The sequence below is a fragment of the Sycon ciliatum genome, chromosome 12, assembly GCF_964019385.1.
Source record: "Sycon ciliatum chromosome 12, ocSycCili1.1, whole genome shotgun sequence".
Taxonomy (NCBI): Eukaryota; Metazoa; Porifera; class Calcarea; order Leucosolenida; family Sycettidae; genus Sycon; species Sycon ciliatum.
This window is the reverse complement of record NC_088654.1, coordinates 7,570,994-7,591,412: the sequence shown is the minus strand read 5'-3', so window position 1 is coordinate 7,591,412 and position 20,419 is coordinate 7,570,994. Positions and strand designations below refer to the sequence as shown.

Here is a 20,419-nt window from a genome sequence, read left to right as displayed (position 1 = left end):
GGCGAAACATCTTCATTGCGTTGTCGCTGATTCAACGACCACGGCCGAGACTGCGAGAGTACGCGGGATGCTCACACCTTTTTCGTCTTTCTCTCTCTCGGACAGAGCGATAATAGATCCGCCGCTCCTGTTGACAATGTGTGCACTGTTCGGTCTTCGTCTTCGTCGCTGTTCAGGGCTCTGGTGTTTGCTGGTTGGCCGGTATTCCGGAGGTGCGATGCCCGAGAGCTAAGACAGCAGTCTACAATGTACGTGTGCATGTATGTATGTATGTGTTATGATAGACCTGTAGTCCATCATCCGTCCCGTTACGATACAAAACACGTGCACTGGTACATGGTATGGATAGCTAGCTTTGCACAGCAAAACACACACACAGCGCCTCTTAGCTTAGCAGTCCTGGGAACTGCATGGATATGTACACCGTCATGTACTGTGTGGGCATGTCCCGCCGATTCCGCATTCCTACCGTCTGTGCCTGGCGAGTGCGACACATCCGGTGGTTGGACCGTGGAAGCTCGGCGACATCGCCAAGTCAAGGTCTCGTACTAGCACAGCAGTGTCGTGTCGCGAGTTTGACAGGCAGCAGCAGCCTGTGGGCATTCTGGTGTAGTGACGGTTCTGACGGCTCTGACCTGGAGGTGGAGCTGTCATTCTGTTCTCATTCTGAGTGCCGTGCCACCAGATGTCTCTGGTTGCAAACTAGTTACTTTAATTCACGCGAACGGATTGCATTGAGCAGCACTTTGCATGTACAGGCAGTTCGGTTTTCTCACCGGTTTTCTTTCCTTTCTAGTGCAGAGTTGTTTGTGACAAGTGAAATCCGGACGGGGCCAAGCATGGGAGAGAGAGGCGGAGAGACTGTGGGACTATGACGGAGACAGTGGTGGAAACAGTCACAGAGGCAGCCTCGGAGACTGAGACACAGAGAGAGAGAGAGAGAGAGACTGCATCATTGAAATGGCATGTTTCTGTTTGTTATTGTGGTGTCATTCCGCTCTCGATCTCTCGTCTTGCTACATGTACATGGACATGGCATGGAGAGGTGTATGAGCGCCGAATGAAGAGCCCACTACTTTATATCGGAATCCCATGACCCAGCTACACTGTAGCTACTAGTACAGACACAAAATTTACATTGCACAATGTCATGCAATTGTACAGCGATGATGAAGAGGATATTGTATTCACCGTGAAATGCATAGAGCCCATAAGTGGGATCATTTCCAAGTCCACCCATAGTTTGGGGATTTCAGGGGTTGTCGGCCGCTGGGCGGTTCATTACTGAATCAATGGCCAATTGAGTCATCTTTCCAAGATTCCTTTTGAGTCTCTCTCCCCTCTCCCGGGGAGACCCACGTGACCAGTTTTGGCAGTGAGCAACAAGTACCAATAAGTACACGTGTGTGCGTGTGTGTGTGGGTGTATGTGTGTGTGGATGTATGTGTGTGTGTGTGTGTGTGTGTGTGCGTGTGCGTGTGTGTGTGTGTGTGTGCGTGTGTGTGTGTGTGTGTGTGTGTGTGTGTGTGTGCGCGCGCTCGTGTGTGTGTGTGCGGCAGAAATCGACGAGAATCGCTACCGCGGGCGCACGACCTGGTACCCGTTTGGCGCGACGTACACGTTCGGCGGCCAGGCCATAGCTCAGTCGATGATGGCCGCTGGGCTGTCCCTGGTCAGTGAGCACCGGGACAGGATCATCAACTCAGTGCACACGTACTTTGTACGGCACGGCACACACGACCAGGACATCATGTACGAGGTAGGTCACCCCCCCCCCCCCAACCCCCATGTGGGTCGTTGCGTGTTTGTGGATTGGCAGGGTGGCGAAGTGATTTTGGCGGGTCTTGTGGATTGCCCGATGACCAAGTGAGTTTTGTGGATTGGCCGGGTGACCAAGTGAGTTTTGTTGGTTTTGTGGACTGGCCGGATGACTAAGTGTCAGTTTGGTGGGTTTTGTGGATTGGCCAGGGTGACAAAGTGAGTTTTGTGGGTTTTGCGGATTGCCCGGGATGACCAAGTGAATTTGGTAGGCTGTTGTGGGTTGACCTGGTAACCAAGTGAGTTAAATGGGAGCAACGTGTGAAGCTGCATGCGTGTATGAAGGGCAGCACGCCGACTTCCTCGACACAAGTTTAGGCTCTACACGGTGCGGTGCATTCCATTTCTGTCTGTTTGTACTCAAACCTATTATTGGGGGAAACCACAAATTGTGATACGAAATGCCAAAGCCAAGTAAATAATTACCAAAATCCAGTATATTAAAAACCGATACAAATATGTACTATTAAAAATCACTTGCCAACCCACAACAAGATGCAGGCTATTATTAGATGCGAGATGCCACTAACGCCGACCAGCCTACAAACCATTTATGTCTGTTTGTTTGTGTGTGTGTTGTTCACAATGCCCACAGGTCGACGGTGTTCGAGATGGAAAGAACTACAGTACGCTGCGCGTGGACGCCTCTCAGAACGGCCGCATCTTCTGCACGTCCATAATCTCGTTCCATCGTCATGACGCCAGCAGCCCCATGGAGCACCAGGATGAGATGCCCGCGGACATGCCGCAACCGGACGAGCTGCACGAAATCACTCACCTGCGCAAAAAGCGAGGCTCGCGCGGGCGCGTGTGTGTGTGTGTGTGTGTTTGCAGGGGTGTCGGGCAAGGATGTCTACTGGGAGTCGGGTTAGGGTAATTCTCTGCGAGTAGAGCGTGTGTTGCGAGAAGGAGCCACTGACGTGTGTGTGTGTGTGTGTGTGTGTGTGTCTTTCTTCTCTTTCTCATTCTCCTGGGTGGTTACCAACAGCCAGTGTATGCCGGAGTATGTGGTGTGTGTGTGTAAAAAAATATGAAAAAAATGAAAAATAGGGATTCACTGGCCAGAAAAAGCCATTTTAATCAGCTGTGTGGTGAATACCAGGCTAAAAATAGTGGCGGTCAATTCATCAGCCTTGCAAGCTGTTGAATAGTGTAATCCCAGCACAAGTTGCTATGTCTAACATAGCTGTTCGCTATCATTGCTTCTGCGATGGGCAGGTCTGAGGTCTGAGGTGTGTGTGTGTGTGTGTGTGTGTGTGTGTGTGTGTGTGTGTGTGTGTGTGTGTGTGTATGTGTGCATGCGTGTGTTGGGGCGGATCCAGGGGGGGGGGGGGGGGTTCGAACAAACCTCCCTGATTTTGTCCGACCATAGTTCAGGTGTGACCACCAGGTTGTCATCATTTTGTAAATCATGGTCATTGTGGGAAGGGTGGGAAAAAATTGAACCACCTTCGAAAAATCCTGGATCCGCCCCTGGTGTGTGTGTGTGTGTGTGTGTGTGTGTGTGTGTGTGTGTGTGTGTGTGTGTGTGTGTGTGTGTGTGTGTGTGTGTGTGTGTGTATGTGTGTGTGTGTGTGTGTGTGTGTGTGTGTGTGTGTGTGTGTGTGTGTGTGTGTGTGTGTGTGTGTGTGTGTGTGTGTGTGTGTGTGTGTGTGTGTGTGTGTGTGTGTGTGTGTGTGTGTGTGTGTGTGTGTGTGTGTGTGTGTGTGTGTGTGTGTGTGTGTAAAAAAAAAAAATGGAAAAATGAAAAATAGGGATTCACTGGCCAGAAAAAGTCACTTCAATCAGCTGTGTGGTGGATACCAGGCTAAAAATAGTGGCGGTCAATTCATCAGCCTTGCAAGCTGTTGAATGGTGTAATCCCAGCACAAGTTGCTATGTCTAACATAGCTGTTCGCTATCATCGCTTCCGCGATGGGCAGGTCTGAGGTCTGAGGTGTGTGTGTGTGTGTGTGTGTGTGTGTGTGTGTGTGTGTGCCTCTCTCACTCACTCACTCTCTCTTGTCTTGTGATATGAATAGACTTCACATTAGTTTGGAGTTGAGAGGAGGGCATGCACATCGAAACCACGCCTTGTCAACGACCCGTTCTTTCTCAGTTTTAACGACCACACTCAGCAAAAGAACAAAACAACAACGAAGCACAACGACACACCAACGCTGATGTGGCATCGCAAATCCCGTACCGACGTGCACGCAGGCACTGGGTTGCAACGGAAAAAAGACGCGCTGCAAGCGTGCCAAGCAGCGAGTGAGTACAGAACGCGTACTAATGCCAGTCACTAGTCATGGCAACGGAAGATAAAATTATGGAGATCGACCCGCGCATGGTTCGATCGAGAGCAGAGTACGAAAAAAGCACACATTCAAAGTTCAAACTGTGCAACAGAAGCAGAAGAGGAAAACGAAAATGAACACTTGTCGTGAAGTGAAGTGCTTCTGTCCAAGGGTGCTTGCACCCGACGGGGTGACAGCGCCCCTAGTCAGACAATACAAGGCAAACGAAATAGAAATTAGCTGAGTCACAGCGCGGGACTCCGAAACGAAAACCGGTGAGTATGTAAATATTAATTGTTTCGTACCTGCTGTACAACGTAACAATTCGTAACGTAATTTCAAACTAGCACTCGTAGAATTGTAGTGCGAATGTGCCACTCGATTATAGTAACAACGACAAAGAGATACTCTTCTAAACATTTCTCTCCCTTCTCACTGTGCCGAAATTCACAGTGACCAAAAAATTCGAAATTGATTATTGTTCTGAAATAGGCAAACAAGGAGCTACTCACAGAACAGCTTACAAAGACGCACGATTGGGCGGGTGTAGGTCTTGTCGCCCACCTTGACCTTCACAACTCGCACGTGTCCGTCTGGACCAGGGTGCACTTCGGTGACGCGACCCATTGGCCAAGTGCCCCGTGGGTTGTCTTGGGATGTCACTAGAACGATGTCGTCGACCTTGAGGTCTGTCTCGGCCGTCCTCGACTTGAGTCGCCAATTCAGCTCTGGCACGACTTCCTGCATCCATCTCCGCCAAAAGTGCAGCACGAGTTCTTGCACTACACGCCAGCGTTGCCGAGGGTTGAACTCGCTCTCGTCCACTCCTGCAGGTGCGAACCGAGTACCGATTTGGCCATACATGAAATGATTGGGCGTTAGCGGAGTTGGGTCACGACCATCTGCCGACACGTAGGACAGTGGCCGTGAGTTCATGAGCGCCTCCGCGCCGACGATAGCAGACAATAGCTCCTCGTCTGTGACCTCCGCGTTCTTCAGAATCGCCGAGATAGCACGCTTTGCCGATTTTACTAACGCCTCATGCACTCCGCCGAAATGTGGTGCTGCTGGAGGGTTGAAACGCCAGCTAGTCTGCTGATCCGCTGTCTGCCGCTGAATCGCCTCTGCATCAAGCTGCTTGACTAGCTGAGCAAGCTCATTGGTGGCGCCGACGAAATTCACGCCATTGTCGGAGATGACGTCGATCGGTACTCCCCGTCGATTGGTGAAGCGTACGTACGCCTGCAGGAACGAGTCCGTTGTCAACGCGTATGACAGCTCGAGATGCACTGCTCTCGTCTGCAAGCAGGTGAACAAGCACAGGTACCGCTTGTGTTGTGTCTTGCCGCGACCCTGCTTCGTCATAAGCGGTCCGGCATAGTCTACAGAGACTCGGCGAATGCGCGTAGCGGCAGGCTAACTCGGACCTTAGGTAGTGGCGCCATCACCTGCATTGCCGGCTTCGTACGGTTCCGGGCGCACCTCGCACACTTGGCTTCCCAAGCTCGCACCTCTTCGCGGCCAGCGACGATCCAGTAGCGCGACGAGAGTTTGGCTAGCGTATGGCTGACACCGAACGCGTGACATCCTCGTTCGTGGCATGCCTTGACAATCAGCTGTGTCACATGATCCCCTCGTGGTAGGACGATCGGATTGCGTTGTTCTGCAGTCAAGAAGTCTGCATGCTGTAGTCGACCTCCGACGCGTAGAAGGCCAGCGTCGTCAATCATTGGCTTGAGCGAGACCAGCTTGCTGGTTGCAGGGATCGGCTTGCCTGCCTTAACTGCAGCATACTCTGGTAGCGACTGTTGCTGCGCTCGCTTGATGTAGAACTCCTCAGAGTCTCGGATCGCTGGTGGCGATAATTCGTCAAACTCTCGTTGTGCGGGTGGTACTGAGCAATTCGTAGCGAATCGCACAAACCAAGCATGAACACGGCACATTCGTACCCAGTCGGAGTAGCGGCTTGGCTCTAGACGATTCAGCTCGCTGTGGCATTGGTCGACGGTCACCGCAGTCAGCTCGATGGACTCGTCCGTCGGTTGATTGACTTTCTTCAACTCCAGAGTTGACGGACGGGGCTTCAATTCTGGCTGAACTGGCCATTCACTTTCAGCGGCACCCAAGAAGCCGGGACCGTTCCACCATAAACTGCTTCCCGCCAACTCTTGCACTGGCATTCCTCGAGAGACCAGGTCGGCTGGATTGAGCGCGGTGGGCACGTACCGCCACTGGGTAGGATTGGTTTGCCGTTGAATCTCGCCCACTCGACTAGCCACAAACTGCTTGAAGGTGCGGCTGTAGTTGGTGATCCAGTGCAGAACGTTGCTGCTGTCCGACCATAGCGCCGTTGCTCGGGGGTCGAGGTTCAGTGACTCGGCGGATGATGTGGCGAGCGTTGCTCCGGTTGTCGCCGCCATTAGCTCAAGCCGCGGAACGCTGACAGCAGTCACTGGTGCCACACGGACCTTGCTTGCGACAAACCGTGCTGTCGGTTCTCCAGTGTCATAGTGACTGACCAGATACGCGACTGCTCCGTATGCGACCTCGGACGCATCTGAGAACACGTGAAGTGGCTGCTGATTGCTGTGCGTCCCGTGGCCGTCAGGCAGCGTGGTACATGTACTGTTGATAGCTCCGTCACCTGCTCAAGCCAGCCGAGAACCTTCTTGACGATTGCTGGGGGCAGTTGCTCATCCCATGCTGTTCCACAAAGCCACATCTCTTGCAGCAGGACCTTTGCTTGCACGAGGTACGGTGCGAGGAGTCCAAGTGGATCATACAAACTTGCTGTTGCACTGAGAAATGCGCGCTTCGTAGGATTTGAGCCGATCTCCGACAGCTGCAGCTGGAACGTAAACTGGTCCTCCTTGGCAAGCCAGAGGACTCCCAGTGTCTTGACATTCGGCAGCTCTCCCTTCGTGAGGTTGATCTCCTCAGCGCGATCCTCCTCCGGGATGGTCTGCAGTATCGTCGTGGAGTTGCTCTGCCATTTTCGCGGGTGCATACTGGCTTTGTGCCACAACGCCGACAGCTGCCTTACGAGCTCAACGCCTTCCTCATCGCTTCGAACAGAGTCCATGGAGTCATCCATGTACGTTGATTCAAGGACCGTTTCCGCTGCACGAGGATAGGTGTCGGCGTGCTGATGAGCATTGTGTCTAGCCGCGTACTGCGCTAGGAAAGGCACCGAAGACCACTCGATTGAACTCGTATGTGGCCGGTTCCTGCTCGTTATCCCGCCACAGAAAGCGATGGAAGGGCCTGTCCTCCGGAGCCAGGGATATCTGGAGATACATCTCCTGGATGTCGCAGATGATGGCGACCTTGTTCTGCCGTAAGCGCAGGAGTATCTTCGGTAGCGATTGCTGCAGCTTGGGACCAGCACTGATAACATCGTTCAGCGCTACACCATTGCTGATGTCAGCTGCGTCGAAAACCACACGTGTCTTCGTGGTGGCCTTATCTTCACGGATGATGGCGAAGTGTGGAAGGTACCATTCGTTTACAGAACCTCCACACTCGTTGTCAGGCACTCGTCGAATGTACCCGTTGGCTAGGTACTTGCGGATGACATCGCTGTACGCTGTTGCTGTCTGGACGTTCGGATTTCCAGGGTATGCCAACGCAGTAGCGGCCGTCCGTCACCTTCAACGACGCTGCAACTTTCTGCTCTGCCGCCTTGTCGTCGCGTGACATGAATCTCGTAGTGCTGCTGTTCACTTCTTCGATTTCCCACAGGCGCTTCAAGCTGCTCTGTAGGTCACCGTCGCTGAACATTGTGAAGCAGCAGCTCGCCGCTGGGTGTGCTGGTTGTACTTGGCCGATGCAAGTCCAACCTAATGCCGTCCGACGCGCCACGGGCTCATGGCTGTTACCCGAGCGCTCTTCATACGCCATGTGAAGCTCCGGATAGTCGGCACCGATAAGCACGTCAATGTGGCGTTTCGACGGTAGCGGCGGAAACTCAACGTTGGCTAGATGTGCGTACTGCTTTCCCAGGTGGTGCCAGTCTACAACTTCCATGTTGCCTGTTGGCTGCTCGATTGTGCACACATGGAGAGTCGTCGACGTGGCTCCGTCAACACTTCGCAGAGTGCACGATACTGGGACAGTGTGAATGGTCTCTTGCTGTCCATTCGGCTTGCTGATGGTCAGCGACATGCTTGATCCAACCAGGCCGAGTTCTGCCATAACATTGCTCGCTATGTACGAGCGCGTGCTGGCGTCGTCCAGCAGCGCGTTAACAGTTAGCGACCGCTTGCCGTTGGATAGCTGAACGGGAACTGTCCGAATCGACGTCACCGTCCGTACTCTATTCTCCTCTCCCTTCGTGCTGTTTCCGAGGGAGACAGCACTGAAGTTCTCCGGCTGCATGGCTCCAGTCTCTCCGGAGGCGTGGGTTGACGACGCTGGAGGCGGTTGACGGGGCTCACTGTGCAGCAGGCGATAGTGATGCTGCGTGCACCCGTTGATACCGCACTCCCGGTCCCGTGGGCAATCCTTGCCGCTATGTCCAGTCGCAAGGCATCTATAGCATGACTTGCTTCGCTTTGCTGCTGCCCAGCGCTGGCTTACAGTTTGTTTCTCAAACTCTGGGCAACGCCAGATCGGGTGCCCGCCGCCATTGCAGCATTGGCATGCAGGGCGCGAAATAACGGTCGGACATCGGACAATGTCCGACCGTTTACGGTCAATTTCCGGATGTTTTGTACACACCCGGACAAAGTGTCCACGCGCTTTTTTGCAAAGTACAAAAAAGAAAGGCACGTCAATCCTTTGTCTCATAGTACTAGTCATTAGTGATGTCGTCTGGCAAGAGTAAGCCAAGCACCGCTGATGCGGGTGCTCCTCTTGGAAAGAAGCCCAGAGGATTCAAGACGACCACTTGTGACAAGTGGGTCGCCGAGTATGATGGCGAGGTTTCAACTTCTGTTTGGCTGAGCTATGAGCGCAGTGACCCCAGTCCCTCAGATCGTAGCGTTGTCGAAAATTTGAAGTGTAAGATGTGTTCCCGTTTAGTTGATAAAATTCGCAGCAGAAAGAATTTTTCTGACTCCTTCGTCGTTGGCTCAAGGAACCTGAAAACGTCAGCCTTCAAAGATCATGCTGCTTCTGAAATGCATCGCCGTGCCATGGCATTGTTTGGCAAGGAGCAGTCAAGCGGAAACCCAATAGAGTATGCGCCAATCGCTCGAGCCTTGTGCAAACTTGACGACGCAGCAGCAGCCAAAGCTTGCAGTGGTAAAACAGTAACTACAACAATTTTAGTAATGCTCTTTTCACGTCGTGATAACATTTCGATGGTATTAATCTACACTGAACATTGTGTGATTTGATGTGAAAATTTGAATGTCCGGACATGTCCGGCCATTTTTGCAACTGGCAGGACATTGTGTCAGACCTCATTTTAATCCTTAGCGCATGCCCTGGGCATGTGGACCTTGCGGTCGGCACATTGCCAGCGGTGTTTGTAGCTGTTACGAACGTGGTCGTGCGCGGTTGCACAGCGTCGTGAGCAGTTGCCGTCCGAGTCGGCTGATTTCGACTTGTCCCGCTGGTTGACAATTGGCTTCTGACGTGATGCTGCTGGCTGATGCCTTCGATAGTTTCCGTGGCGGCAGCAAGAACTTCTGTCTCGGCATTCAGCCACTCCAGCAGCACCTCAACCGATTCGTCCTTTTGGTGGTGTACTATCCAGCGGCGATACTGGGCCAACAAGTTCACCGGCAGCTTCTGCTGGATCCGCTGGTAGAGAATGCCGGTACCTAGCTCGGTGTGCATACCGGCATCCTTTAACGTCACCACTGCCATGTCGAGCACATCGGTAAAGCGCTCCAGGTCCTGGGCTCTACCGGATCGAATAGGTGGAGATCGTTCCAGCTCTTCCATCCTAACCGCAAGGCGCCGGCGACTCCCACCGAAGCGTCGCTCCAGCCGCCGCAGAGCAGCATCGTATGCTGCTGCCGAGTAGCCGAGACTCTCGATGGCATCCAGTGCCTCACCCGCCACGTACTGTCGGAGCTGCAGCAGCTTGAATTCAGCAGAGAGCGGCTGCTGGTCCACACAAACGCTGAAAGCAGATTTCCAGCGCTCGTATTTTCGCTTCTCTCCGGTGAACACGGCAATTTCGATCCGCTTCAACTTGCTGGCGATGTTGATCTGTGCAGCTGCCGCTGGAGCAGTCCGTGGCGCAGGTCGAGCTGCGGTGCCTCCGACATATGTCGGAACTGGGGCGAATACTGAGGTCCGGGGTGCTTGCATGCCAGCGCTGGGTCTCGCACCGTACTGTGACGCTCCAGTAGAGATGGTGTGCGACGGTCCAGTAGACACAGGTGAGTTGTACATGACTGCACTATTGCTCGCACTCCACTGCGGTTGCTGTTGTTGGTACATGTATGCCTGCTGCGGCCTAGCACTATTGTTGCCATACGTTGCATACATCATACTAGGTGTTTGATCAGCAGGATCGTGGATCAGGAAGGCAGAGCCTTCTTCCTGATTTATAGCAGGAGCGTTGCTGCCCGTGGTCATAGTTGCAAATGACGCTGGCAGCACTGAACTACGTGGCTGGTACTCTGCGGCTGCTGCAGATAAAGCAGTGCATGCATTGCTGTTGATCATATCCGTTTGCGGTGGCGCGTGTGCTGACGCGGTTGCCATGGCAATGGTCGGGAAGGGTTCGGCAGGTACCCCCACACGCTGACCACTGAACATTACAACACGACTGTCTGGCTCTACTTTCACCCGTTCTCCATAGTCTGCAGCCCTGGGCAACATAACCCGCGCATCGTGCTGGCGACCAAGAAACGGTGCATCTTGGAGCGCCGCACGCAGATCTAGAATTTCTCTGCTTTCCTCTCGTACTGACGCCAGTAAAGGCGTTGCCCCTCTCAGTGGCGATTGCTTGGGACTGGGAGTCTGCCTGGTCGACCGCTGCCAGGCTCGCTCTGCTGCTCCTGATGAGCACACTCCTGGCCAATTCCATGGCATCGGAATACTGGCCTTCCAGCTGCTTGTACTGCTTCTGGAGACCAGCATGTCTCCTAGAGTCAGTGTCCACCACCGCTTCCATGTACTCCATGATGACCTTCTTGGTCTCGTCATACACTGTCGTCAAGTGGCTTCTCCATGCCTTTACGTCATCCTGGTTCGGCACCTCATTCGTTGACTCCACTGTCAAATTTCTCCTCGTATTTGTGAAATCCGTTTTCAGTTCTCGCTTTTTCCGTGCGAGGTCTTCTAGTTTTACCTCCATGATGGCTCCGTGAAAACCATCCTCTGCTACCAATAGTTTGGAGTTGACAGGAGGGCATGCACATCGAAACCACGCCTTGTCAACGACCCGTTCTTTCTCAGTTTTAACGACCACACTCAGCAAAAGAACAAAACAACAACGAAGCACAACGACACACCAACGCTGATGTGGCATCGCAAATCCCGTACCGACGTGCACGCACTCACGCAGGCACTGGGTTGCAACGGAAAAAAGACGCTCTGCAAGCGTGCCAAGCAGCGAGTGAGTACAGAACGCGTACTAATGCCAGTCACTAGTCATGGCAACGGAAGATAAAATTATGGAGATCGACCCGCGCATGGTTCGATCGAGAGCAGAGTACGAAAAAAGCACACATTCAAAGTTCAAACTGTGCAACAGAAGCAGAAGAGGAAAACGAAAATGAACACTTGTCGTGAAGTGAAGTGCTTCTAAGTTCTGTCCAAGGGTGCTTGCACCCGACGGGGTGACAGCGCCCCTAGTCAGACAATACAGGGCAAACGAAATAGAAATTAGCTGAGTCACAGCGCGGGACTCCGAAACGAAAACCGGTGAGTATGTAAATATTTTAAAGATAGTAATGTGTATTGGAACTATGCTAGCCAAACATTACGTAATGATTATGGTAGAGAAGTACGTGTAGTAGGTATTACAATGTGTGCCAGAGTATGGTGAATCAGTGTTCGTGATGATGAGGAAAATATGACGTGTACATGCAAACAAAATGATGATAATATCATCATTTTGTTTGCATTATCATGATACGAGAACGTCAGAGACGCTACACTATGACTCGTATTGCGTAGCTGCAGGCACCTTAAATTAATAAAACTACAGTTCTGTTTGGTGAAATCCAGCCCAAAGTGTGCATGTTGGGCTCCACGGTCCTGGGCACCTTGGCAGGGGTACGGACGCTGCTGGACGCACACATAATTATACCGACACAGTGGTGTAGTGGGAACCGGTCCAGGGCGCCAGCTGTATACCATGGGGTTGCATTTCACCTGGCCCAACTGTAGACCATGAGTGCTTGCGTGACAACCCTGCGAGTGCATTACGAGTGCACTGCGAGTGCGAGCATGACCCGCGGATCGTACTTGCTGTGCCAACTGCGTGCGCGATCCGCTCGCTTGCCCACACTACAATGTGAGAGTGCCCTGTGAGTACATTACGAGTAGATCTACCCTGCGAGGACATTGCGAGTGCAGTACGAGTGCACTGCGAGTGTGTGCAGAACCCCCGCATAGCACTTGCTGTGCCAGCTGCTACGACAGCACGCTTGCTTGCCTACGCACTGCGCCCATGCTATGTTGCCTGTCAGTGAACGCACAAACACAGCTGGCGTGCGATTCCCCCCGCCCTCATCCTGGCTCGCTAACTCTTACTTGAAGATCACGCAATAAAAAATGCTACTACTGATCTTGCTGCAACGTTTCTACTGGCTGGTCCAGACGTGTTGCATTGCGGTATGATTCATTGAACATTTTTTTTTCAATTTGAATAATTTCTTGTTGGTAGTTCTTGGACTGCAGAACATACACTATTGAGCTCTAGCTTCACTTTGTTTTTCTCATTACTAGTATTACAGAACCTTTATGTAACTGTTGCCAGGAATCCGGAGAATGTTTTACCGGTGAAAGAACTGTTTTGTGTGGCGAGGAATGTGCCGGTTGCAGGCAGTCATGTCGTGATTCTATGGCTGCAGCTGCACTGGCCAAACGTGCCGCCACCATTAAAAGTATAAAATTCTGCACTGCAACTTTTTGGACATTTCACGATTTTCTACATTTCAGCAGCGAATTGTTTTCAGCACGGAGTTGATACCAGTACATCACCAAAGCCGATGTGAACATTTTCAGCGGCGTTTTAATTTCGGCGTTTTGGCTCGGTGCCGAATATACCGGTGGCCGGAATTAAATAGCTGCCGGAGTTTTGCACGTGTGTATTAACAGTATGCAGGGTAGCTAACTCGACTGCATGTACTGTATCGGACCTGGAATTCCAGTCGATTGACCGGGGACAGCGCCCTCAGTGCGTACAGAACGCTGCGTGCAGTGCTCATGTTGATCCGATGCGACCAGAGCGCTGCGGTGCACAAATGCATGTGTGTGCTGCTTATCCTCGGCTGCATGGCCAGCGCCCTGGGGCCGCTAGATGTGCGACCGGATTTCCATGTCCACGACAGTACATGTGTATTGTACAGCCCGCTGCACTCTTGCCCAACCTGGCCGCATCCTTGCCATGGTTGTGGTGGCGATGCTGTGCAAACACCATACATGTTACTATTGTATGAGCCATTCAGCCAAGTGTACAGTATCAGTGTGCGGGTGAGTGAAGAAAGTAAGTCAAGTTTAGTGTCCGTTCCCAAAGGAAACACACGACGGCAGCTAACACCCGGCAAACCCTGCGGTGGAGCACTGTAGTTAAAACCGGGAAACGTTTTCACCGGTTTGAAGCACCTCTGCCCCTCCCCCCCCCCCCCAACCTTTCATCTCCAACCATGTACCGGCACTACTTCCCAGCAGTGTATGGCTGGCAATCTTGTGAACTCGGCTCCACCACTGGCACTGCATGAGCATACATGTACATGTAACAATTCTCGCTGTTGTAATTATTATTATTGAAAAGTAGTAAGTTCTCAATTTCGTCAATTTTTCTAGGAGATATTGGGGAAATGAAGTGGGAAATATGGTGGCAGCTGCTCGCGGCAGATTCCTTCTCAGCTACGTTAGCGATCGAGCACTGTAAAAAAGAAAGGGAAGGATCAGGAGTATGAAAGCTGTGTAAATATACTGATGTAGAACATGCTATCAGTGGCTACATGATACCGGTTCATGCCGGCGTAGTTGGGGATACAGAAGAACACTATCGGTATCACTTTGTTTACGTCCCCATAGCGACATGTCGTCATGCACCATGGTTACGCTCATTCATCAACGAGACGGTACGAAATAGAAACAGAGTGAGACTCTGAGAGGCAGGCAAAACGAGGAAAGCCAATAGAAGCGTCGCAGATAAATCGCGCATGCAGGTAGAGAAGAAGCGGCAACACGCACACCGTTCCTGGGCAGACAGAGCGAGCCGACTGGTTGAGCATGTGTGGTATGATCATAATTATGCTGCAGTGCAGCCAGCACGGAATCATCTGCATCAGGTCACGTGACATGTTGGCCAGCAGCTAGCTGTAAGATAGATGGACATTTTGGTGACATACGCATACGGGTGCACTATATTGATCTAGTCTGACTCTCGTCTAGTCCTAGGCTAGAGTCAGCAGGGCCGGCAGTGGTCATGGTGTTCCTGCCGCTACAAAAACAGAGCTACTAGTAGTCGAGTCACCGTGGAAGCCACGCACGTCCGCTCTAACCTCTGTAGCTGCGGCGACGGGAGATGTAGCGGCGGCGCGAAATGTAACGGCGACGGGAAATGTAACGGCGACGGGAGATGTAGCGACGACGGGAGATGTAGCGACGTCGATAGTAGCGGCGGCGATAGACAGAACGACGTCGATAGTAGCGACGGCGATAGACAGAACGACGGCGGTAGTGGCGGCGGCGGTAGACAGAACGACGGCGGTAGTAGCGGCGACGGTAGACGGAGCGGCGGCGGTAGTAGCGGCGACGGTAGACGGAGCGGCGGCGGTAGTAACGGCGGCGGTAGATAGAGCGGCGGCGTGAGTATCTGCCAATGAAATTAGACTTATCCGCCTCTGTGGCGGACATTTTCGAAGCGTCAGCTAGTGCATTCTTGCTCTCGCCGACTGCAGTATCCTGGTCTTCATCATCCTCATCGTCATCCTCTTCGGCATCAGCAGTATAGCTGAGGTCGCTCTTTGCCAATGTGTCGAGGCTTTTACCCAATTCGGCATCATCACTGCTGTCACCTTGGCTGGCATCATCGTCTTCCTCATCCTCATCATCGTCTTCGTCGCTGTCATCTTCTGAGGCTTCCGCTTCAGCCTCGTCGGTGTCAGTCTCCTCATCTTCGTCGCTGTCGTTGTCTTCATCAGCCAGCAGGCTTACCAGTGCGACCTCATCAGCATCTGCGTTGGCTTTGCTATCCTCCTCGCCCGCTTCCCTCGTCTGCACGCTCGCAGCTGTTTTTTCAGCTGCAGTAGGAGGGAAACAAAGGAGAGAGAGAAAATGTCAAAATTACCAGGCAATACCTTTCTGCAGTCCTGCTCAATGAAATCCGATCACTTGAGCGTGAGGAGCACCCCGGTCTAGTGTAGGGCTGCACGTGGCGTTGACTCGCTGGGTCGGATTTCACTGAGTATAGCTCTGGGCCTGGCTTAGATCAGAATACACTATACATGATTGTCATTGGTTAGATTGACAGCATGAAACAAAGTTGAGGACACTGTGTTCGGAAACAGTGACCTTACTACAACCTTCCGCGGTTGGCAGAGCCCCGGTCCCTGCGGACCATTTGAACCATATGGGTGTCGCACCAGGTTCTGACCCTCATTATGCTAGGGGGGGGGGGGGGGTAGGAGACTACTCCTGACGTCCGTCTTGTATTCTTCGCTCTCTTCTTTATGTCGTCCTGGTGGTCATGCGGTCACTGAAACCTCAACTTGTATAAAAACTTCTTTTCTTCCAACTTCTGCCCATGGCGTCCTTCTCTCAGCTCGTCAGCTGCCAACAGTTTTTTGTCATCACCATGACACTGTCGCGAGAAGGTGCTCTCTGTAGACGGGGTTGGTGATGTCCCGACGTGGCCAGGGGTAGGCCTTCACCACGTCGGAACACCCCGGCTACACGTTGGTCACGTCAACTACTTATGTTTGTAAATCACTTCGTTGTTAATCTTGCTGTGTAGGTTTTGTTTAAAAAAACTTGAGCAAATTGCAAGTGTGTCTTCTTTTACACAACAAGATCAACAAGGAAGTGATTTACATACATAAGTAGTTGACGTGACCAACGTGTAGCCGGAGTGTTCCGACGTGGTGAAGGCCTACCCATGGCCACGTCGGGACATCACCAACCAGTGAAACCTCGTTAAGAAGAACACTGATACGACAAACTTTCGCTTTAGAAGAACTAGTATTCATAACTGTATTGGATAGATAACAGTGTATTCACTGGATACAAAATAACGATAAGAAGAACTCCCGTTATTGCAAACAAATACCACCGGTCCCTTGGTGTTCGTCCTAAAGAGGTTTGACTGTTCTGTTTTTTAACCAGTGTTTGGTTATTTAATACCATGATTGCACATGCACGTGTATACAGTAAGATCGGGCGCCGAAGAACACCTTGCCGAAGAACACCCAGGCTGGAAAACCGGCTAAATTTAAGAACAGTCCAGGCTAGAATTATCAGATTTAAGAACACTTTTAAAATTTGGAACATTGTACATGTATGGGAGGTGAGTACATGTCATGTACACGTGTAAACAGTAACTGCTACATGTACAGTCATTCCCATTTACGACACCCACTAGTTTAGAAGTACTACATTGCACTACATCATAGTACATGTACATGACAAACGTCATGACGTCACTCGACTCGCCGCGCGCGTGTGAATAAGAACGGTCTGGCTAGAATCAAAAATTTAAGAACTTTCCTAGGCTGCGCTCGAGCCCCTGCGTTCTTCGGCGCCCGATCTTACTGTATGACATTCACAGCGGTGGTCCACTCGGCTACAGCTCTTGCATAGGAGGCCTAACAAGGTCGAAACAGCTGCGGTCCGGAGATTGAGCACAGTGAAACCTGTCTAGGACGACCGCTCAAGGGACCTTGAAAACGTGGTCTCTGTTTCCAGGTGGTCGTATCCAGGGTCATTCGACTGGAAATAGCATCCCTTACTCCTAGTTCCAGTGGTTTTCCAGGACAGGCGGTCGCCTTATCCGAGTGGTCGCCTTGACAGGTTTCACTGTAGTGTTAAATACAGATATTTAAACATATCTGTATTCTACTATTCTATAAAGCACTCGCAGACTCCATTGTAGCCACTCACACATTACAGGGTACCTCACTTCAAACTCTCCAACTACGCGTACGGTCTCGTCGCGGCACACGTTCACGTGAACGTGTGCAGCGAAGTTGGAGAGTTGGAAGTTTACCCTGTAATGTGTTCTACTACACAAGGCAGAACAACAGAGAGCAACAACTTTCCCGTGACTCCGAGTTTCGTGTTGAAAACACTCCGATCAGCACGCTCTGCTCTGCCCTTGTTAGGGTATCGAGCACTATATATGTACATGTATGCAGGAAGGACCTCAGACACTTTGTATTTTACTACTAACTAAAGACAGTAGAGTGTGGAACGTTACAACACGCAGTGTGTTGACCGTTCAGTTGAAGCGAGAGTACATTAACAAACAAAAAAGGTTTATGTCCTCAGGGTTGAAGAGAGAAACGAAGAGGTTACAGTCATGTGGTGTGGGGCTGGCGTCTCCCCTCGTGCATGTGCATAACATGGTGCGGAAAGGTGATGGCAGCATTGCTCTGTACACGCAGCAAGCAAGCACAGCTATGCAGCAACCGCGGTAGTGACGTTCTAACGTCGTTACATGTATGGGTGGCAGTCATTGGTCAATTCTGACTGCTGGCAGTGCAGGCGGAGGCCTTCGGAGACTCTCCAACATACTAGTAGCTAGTCTCAGGTGCTCCGGTCAAACAGGGTGGAGTGAAACATGGCTAATGGTGTATCATCTGTATCATGCCCGTCATGATTGTCTGTGTTATGGTTGACTTCACTCTTTAGTACTGGCTTTTCGTACAGTACCTATTGAGGTCTAGAGACATACTGTCTAGCCTTCCTCTAGTGCGCTTATTGATACACCATCCAGCTGTCCAGCGGCTCTCCTTCCCCCGCTCTCTATCTGCTATACTCTTCTTCATACTCTGTATGTTGGTGTCTTCTTTACAATAAAATCAGTTTTAAAAGTGACTGGCGAGTTCGAGACCACAACAGCTAAGTTCAAGGGACGTTCAAGGGACGTTCAAGGGACGTTTAAAAAATTCAACTTTAAATCATGGTCTATGTTATCAGGTGGTCTCCGTGTCCGGGGTCATGTAGCTGGAGATACATGTACATTATGTAGCATTCATTGGTCCTAGTTGCAGTAGTAGTCCGGGGCAGGTGGTCGCCTAATCCGAGTGGTCGCCTTTACAGGTTTTACTGCCAATGCGCACTGTACCTACTGCACTTGACCAGAAATGAACTTTATTGAAAACTTTGAAGGCAAAGCTCTGTTTTGCACAAATCGGGTGCGTCAACTGTTTTCTAAAGTAAGGTCCAGGCAGTGGCCTGACAAGCCAGACGAGATGCTACTGCTTTGTCATGGCCCTGGGTCATGCTGGGCGAGCTCTCGTGCCCTTAGGCAAGCGCACGGAAGATGATTACAACTTACAAGTACATTGTAGCAGCAAGACAGCTCAGGGGCTGCGGACTACTTGGTGAGACAGACATGCTCTTTTCTAAGTGGAACATGCACAGCAAGACAGCTCAGGGGCTGCGGACTACTTGGTGAGACAGACATGCTCTCTTTTCTAAGTTGAACATGCACAGCAAGACAGCTCAGGGGCTGCGGACTACTTGGTGAGACAGACATGCTCTCTTTTCTAAGTGGAACATGCACCGGCTGGAGGGATAGTGCCGAAAGGCGGGCTCACCACCCCATGTGTGGCAACTAACTTCCCCATGTCTAGCCCCCAAGACGATGTGAATACTATAGTAGTCATACTGGTCGACGTTGAAAAATAGTAGTAGTAGTAGCGCAAGATCTCGGGCTAGCGAGCTGCCTGTTTACATTGACGACGCTATGCACTACAGGCACGTGGTGATAATCACTATTGATAATTCAAAGTCAAGCAAGGTCTGTCCATGCAACTTTCACTTACAAGTACCTACCAACCGGTGCTTACAGCAACCACGTAGACACGGTGGAGTTTGGGTGGGCAGGCAGCCCCTGGGGGATAATTCGGGCGGACAATTACTAGCAGAATTTGGTACTTGTTACTTGTTATGGTACGATTCATGCATGTATGGCGTGTGGGTAAAGAAATGGAGCAGAATTCAAGGAAGTGCCTGCATAAGGTTTGTATGGTTCTGCCAATTTCGCAGCTCTTCGAGCAGAATCTGCCACTTTTGCGAGCATTATCCCGGCCAAGGGCTAGCTTTCGCACTGTACAGGTCGCTCTCCGCTCAGAGGAACTGTTCGCCGCACACGTGCAATGATGTACCTTTGGTCTAAGAATTCAATGGTTTGGCGTCAGAGCTCAAAACACCCTGGTGTACAACTGTAGGACTGTACAACCAACTCAGTCAGGATAACTTTCTTACCTTTGGCCTGATCGCTGTTGACCACTGTAGCACCTCTGCACAGTGGCTGGAAGGCGAGAGCTGCAACGAGCAGCAAGGCCGCCAGGCGAAACATCTTCATAGCGTCGTCGCTGATTCAACGACCACGGCCGAGAGTACGCGGGATGCTCACACCTTTTTCGTCTTTCTCTCTCGGACAGAGCGATAGGAGATCCGCCGCTCCTGTTGACAATGTGTGCACTGTTCGGTCTGAGTCTTCGTCGCTGTTCAGGGTTCTGGTGTTTGCTGGTTGGCCGGTATTCCGTAGGTGCGATGCCCGAGAGCTAAGACAGCAATCTACGATATAGGTGTGCACGATTGTACTGAAGTATGTATGTATGTATGTATGTATGTATGTATGTATGTATGTATGTATGTATGTATGTATGTATGATAGACCTGTTGTCCATCATCCGTCCCGTTACAATACAAAACACGTGCACTGGTATGGATGGATAGCTAGCTTTGCACAGCAAAACACACACAGCGCCTCTTAGCTTAGCAGTCCTGGCTGGGAACTGCATGGATACGAGGGCATGTCCCGCCGATTCCGCATTCCTACCGTCTGTGCCTGGCGAGTGCGACACATGTGGGGGCTGGACTGAAAGCTCGGCGAAATAGCCAAGCTGAGGTCTCCTACTAGTACTAGAACAGCAGTGTATGTCGCGTGTTTGACAGGCAGCAGCAGCCTGTGGGCATTCTGGTGTAGTGACGGTTCTGACGGCTCTGACGTGGAG

General features: G+C 51.5%; 3 protein-coding genes across 3 annotated transcripts; all 3 read right to left on the bottom strand.

The window, feature by feature from the left end:
* Positions 1 to 4,598: 4,598 nt before the first annotated feature.
* Positions 4,599 to 5,459, bottom strand: LOC135827927 (uncharacterized). The gene has a single exon (XM_065340363.1). The coding sequence runs from the start codon at positions 5,457 to 5,459 to the stop codon at positions 4,599 to 4,601; it is 861 nt and encodes a 286-aa protein (XP_065196435.1).
* A 17-nt stretch (positions 5,460 to 5,476) lies between these two features.
* LOC135827926 (uncharacterized) lies at positions 5,477 to 6,514 on the bottom strand. The gene has a single exon (XM_065340362.1). It carries the CDS (start codon positions 6,512 to 6,514, stop codon positions 5,477 to 5,479), a length of 1,038 nt encoding a protein of 345 aa, XP_065196434.1.
* Positions 6,515 to 13,954: 7,440 nt separating this feature from the next.
* LOC135828887 (uncharacterized) lies at positions 13,955 to 19,963 on the bottom strand. The gene is made up of 2 exons (XM_065341317.1): positions 19,665 to 19,963; positions 13,955 to 15,478 (listed from the first exon to the last, which is right to left on the bottom strand). Exons 1-2 carry the CDS (start codon positions 19,762 to 19,764, stop codon positions 14,733 to 14,735), a joined length of 846 nt encoding a protein of 281 aa, XP_065197389.1. The 5' UTR covers positions 19,765 to 19,963; the 3' UTR covers positions 13,955 to 14,732.
* Between the last annotated feature and the right edge of the window lie 456 nt (positions 19,964 to 20,419).